The sequence below is a fragment of the Apium graveolens genome, chromosome 1, assembly GCF_009905375.1.
Source record: "Apium graveolens cultivar Ventura chromosome 1, ASM990537v1, whole genome shotgun sequence".
Lineage (NCBI taxonomy): Eukaryota > Viridiplantae > Streptophyta > Magnoliopsida > Apiales > Apiaceae > Apium > Apium graveolens.
In genome coordinates this window covers 134243527-134247027 of record NC_133647.1, presented here as the reverse complement: position 1 = coordinate 134247027, position 3501 = coordinate 134243527, and the positions used below count along the sequence as shown (strand labels likewise).

The window sequence follows — 3501 nt, the reverse complement described above, 5'->3', positions numbered from 1 at the left end:
TAAAAAAATATTATAAGATTCGAGTTAGAATCTCGCGTATCGTCTCAATATATTATTCTAATCTTCTCGAAATTTCAAATAATTAAATTAGAAAATTTTTTATTTAACTTATTTAAAACTCAAATTACAAACTTAATATTTTCCTAAAACTATTTTCAAGTCAAATGTTTTTTAATAAGTTTGTCAAAAAAATTATTTAGATTCCAGAACAAGAGATTCGTTGAAACTACTCGGCCGGAGTTTTCATGTTTTATGTGGGAGCAATTTTTTAGATGTCTATACTTGTCCAAAATTTTAGTATCAGTTTTTTTATGGTAGGTCAAGAACACAAACTAAACACAAATTTTTATAATTTTAACTTATTTTAATTGGCTAATATTTTTTAATGATAATGGATCCACCTCATTTACAACAAATATATCAATTAAAACACTCTAAATTTTTGTAAGTTTTAGTGCTTAACATGTGCCCGACAAACCCTTTTAGTATAACCAATATGAAAATTGAAAATAAAAAACTCATAATACGATTTTAAAAATATTTTTTATTCATATAATTTCAAAACATGTTTTCAAATATTTTTAAAAAATACAGAATAATATTATAAAGTCGTTGCGAAGTGCATCATTAGTATACTAGTTGAAATCAAATCGACAATGTTTCGGTATTTTTTTATCGTAGATAACCCGTAGCCGCTACCCTTCGGTGCGCATTGGGTAAACTGTACGGCTTCCGCAATAACCTGCAAAACCACGTGAATGAAGGTAAACCGCATTTAAGTGACATGCTACGACCCGGTAGGTATAATTATAAATTCTTCTCCCGTGGGATTCGAATCTTTGACCAAAATGATAGTTATCTCCTTTTTAACTAACTGAGCCAACCTTTACGGGTGACAATATTTCGGTTTAGATAACATATTCGATATAAAAATATTATAAAAGGGAATTTACCAAAAACACCACTTTTTATGAAAATATTAACAAAAATACGGACGTGAATTGCATATAAGGTTGAAGCATATTTGGTTGCAAATAAGGTTGATCCGTATTTTTACAAATATTTTCTACAATTTGGATATTTATGTAAAAATCTCTTACAAAAATTTTCAATTTTTTAAAATGAAATCAATAAATTTTTTCAGAACCAAAAATATCCAAAATATTGAAATTGAAGGAATCGGCCTATGTCCGATCTTTTGTTTTTTCGCTAAATTAAGATCGACATAATACAACCCGACACCTGTTTTGTCAACTTGAAACGTTTAACACATGTGATGTGCTGCATCAACCTCACAATAATTTGCAGGTAACATAGAAAAAGAAAATAGTAGAGTATTACGATAGTTGACAGCACGACTTCCCTGTCACATATAATTACAGAAATGACGATGTGATATTTCGTTTCCCTCAATTTTGAAGATCAATGTCCTATCATGTTCCTATCCAACAAATTTCGGGACCTTCTTCTTTGAGGCTATTAATTAGCTATGGAAACCGGACAGAGTTCCGACTTACGAGCTCATTTATTCGTAAATATTATTTTAGAGTAGTGTTAATTATTCTAAATTAATTTTCTAATTTTTTTTTAAATAATGTGACTTGATACCTGTCATTATTTTAGATTATAGACGCATTTGTACGGGTCTCATCTTATTAAAAGTAAGTTGTAAAATTGATAAGATTACGAGAAAGAGAAAGTATTTTAATAACGGATGCGGCTATGTATCTGATAATTTTCATTAGTTTATTTAGGTAACTTCTGAACTTCCTGCCCTGTTGAACAGTGCACTAAATTTATCTTAACAATTCAGTCTACGGTCCGACTAATATTGTTCAACTTGTACATCACAGCTAAGCTTTTGTATCAAGTCTGCTACAACCCAAGTGGCTATAACACTATGAGCTCTTTGTGTGAAATGCACTCCATCCCAACCGATATATCGATCAGGATTGGGACATACCGGAACATTTGAGCTCCCACAGGCGCCAGCGTTTCCACAACAGCCTTCTAATTCAAATGCTGGATCGAATCCTGTCACAAAACATTCTAAATATAAACATTTCGCTGTACATTTATGATATATCATTAATGAGTTCATATATTCTATCTAGAGTAACAATTACCTAGCTGCGGAGCATTATAGAGAAGCCATTTGTAGGCACTGTAGTAATCTGCATACGCAATTGTAGCACGGGGATATTCTTCTTGCAATGTGATTATCGTTTGTTGTAGATACTCGTTATGATATGCTATAAAATCATTGAACTCTTTTAGACAATGAAGTTCGTCGTAGGCTGATCTGTCATTAGTTTTGTAAGCCGTCAGGTACGACGGCAAACAGCCCATTGGAAAAATTCCTGGAACAATTACTTGTGCAGCCCCCAAATCAACAACTCTCTTAAATATGAAAATAATATCACAAAATTAGGAGAGAAAAGAATATTTAAAGTGATAATGTAAACACTGCAGTTAATTTAGTAAATTAACAAAAACATTTAACACTAGTAACATACTTGTACTGCATTCTTAATGATTTCAATAATTTCAGGCACCATAATTTGTGTCTCTTCAAAAGTTTTTCCCTGGCTGAATGCAAAATAGTAATCATTCCTTCCGATTTCGCCGACCATAAACAAAGAATTATTGAGGATTTCAGGACGACAGTCTGTAAAATAGATGCACAAATTTGAAGACAAAATATGAGAAAATATCAAATTCTATGAAATAACTAATCACTAATTTCATTATCTGAGCACATACGCATGTTGTCGGTGTTGCAATGTGAAGCTAAATGGTTGGACATCCACTCAAGTTGAAGGCCAAGGGAACTTTTGCTACCCTGTACCGTAATGTTTTTTGCTGCCAGAGCAATTGCTGACAATGCTGTAGCACCACCAACCGCAAAGTTTACGCCGTGGGTAAAGTTTGCATCGCTCTTTAAATAGGGATTGAGCAGAGGTAAACCAGCTTCTAATGCTGTTGAATTACAAAAACAAACATGACCAAATAAAATAGGGAATCAAGATACTTGTTCAAGTACCAAATGAGAAATTAGGAGTTTGAACTTTGAGTCTTGGTAAAAATAAAGGGAGAAATTAGTTACCAATGTAGTCAATCAACAGCAGTCCATCTGAAAAACGGCCAGTTGGTCCCAGAAAAGAGCTCTCACCATAGGGAAGCCTAGCTGGTGCAATCGTTGGGTCCTCCACTACACGGTTTCCGGTATCAGAAAAAGAAGCTCCAAACTGATATATCTTATCAATCTTACAATTTCTAAATGTACGAATATCGGGTAATTGCAGAACATAAGACAGAGCATGAACATAGACGTTAACCATTATCCACAGCTGAAACTGCAGTTTGATAGAAGACATTATCCGCAAAACATGTACCATACTCAATCAACTGTATTGATATTCAACTTCCAACCTACTACAATAATGCAAGTAATTGCTACACATGCTCATAACTCGGTTTCTTCTCAGGTCTTCTCCTTTC

The 3501-nt window shown here is 33.1% G+C and overlaps 1 protein-coding gene across 1 annotated transcript; it reads right to left on the bottom strand.

The window, feature by feature from the left end:
* Positions 1-1725: 1725 nt before the first annotated feature.
* LOC141667077 (acetylajmalan esterase-like) lies at positions 1726-3439 on the bottom strand. Its single transcript, XM_074473429.1, has 5 exons — positions 3107-3439; positions 2764-2979; positions 2517-2668; positions 2127-2400; positions 1726-2034 (listed from the first exon to the last, which is right to left on the bottom strand). The coding sequence occupies exons 1-5, from the start codon at positions 3396-3398 to the stop codon at positions 1826-1828; spliced, it is 1143 nt and encodes a 380-aa protein (XP_074329530.1). The 5' UTR covers positions 3399-3439; the 3' UTR covers positions 1726-1825.
* Positions 3440-3501: the final 62 nt, after the last annotated feature.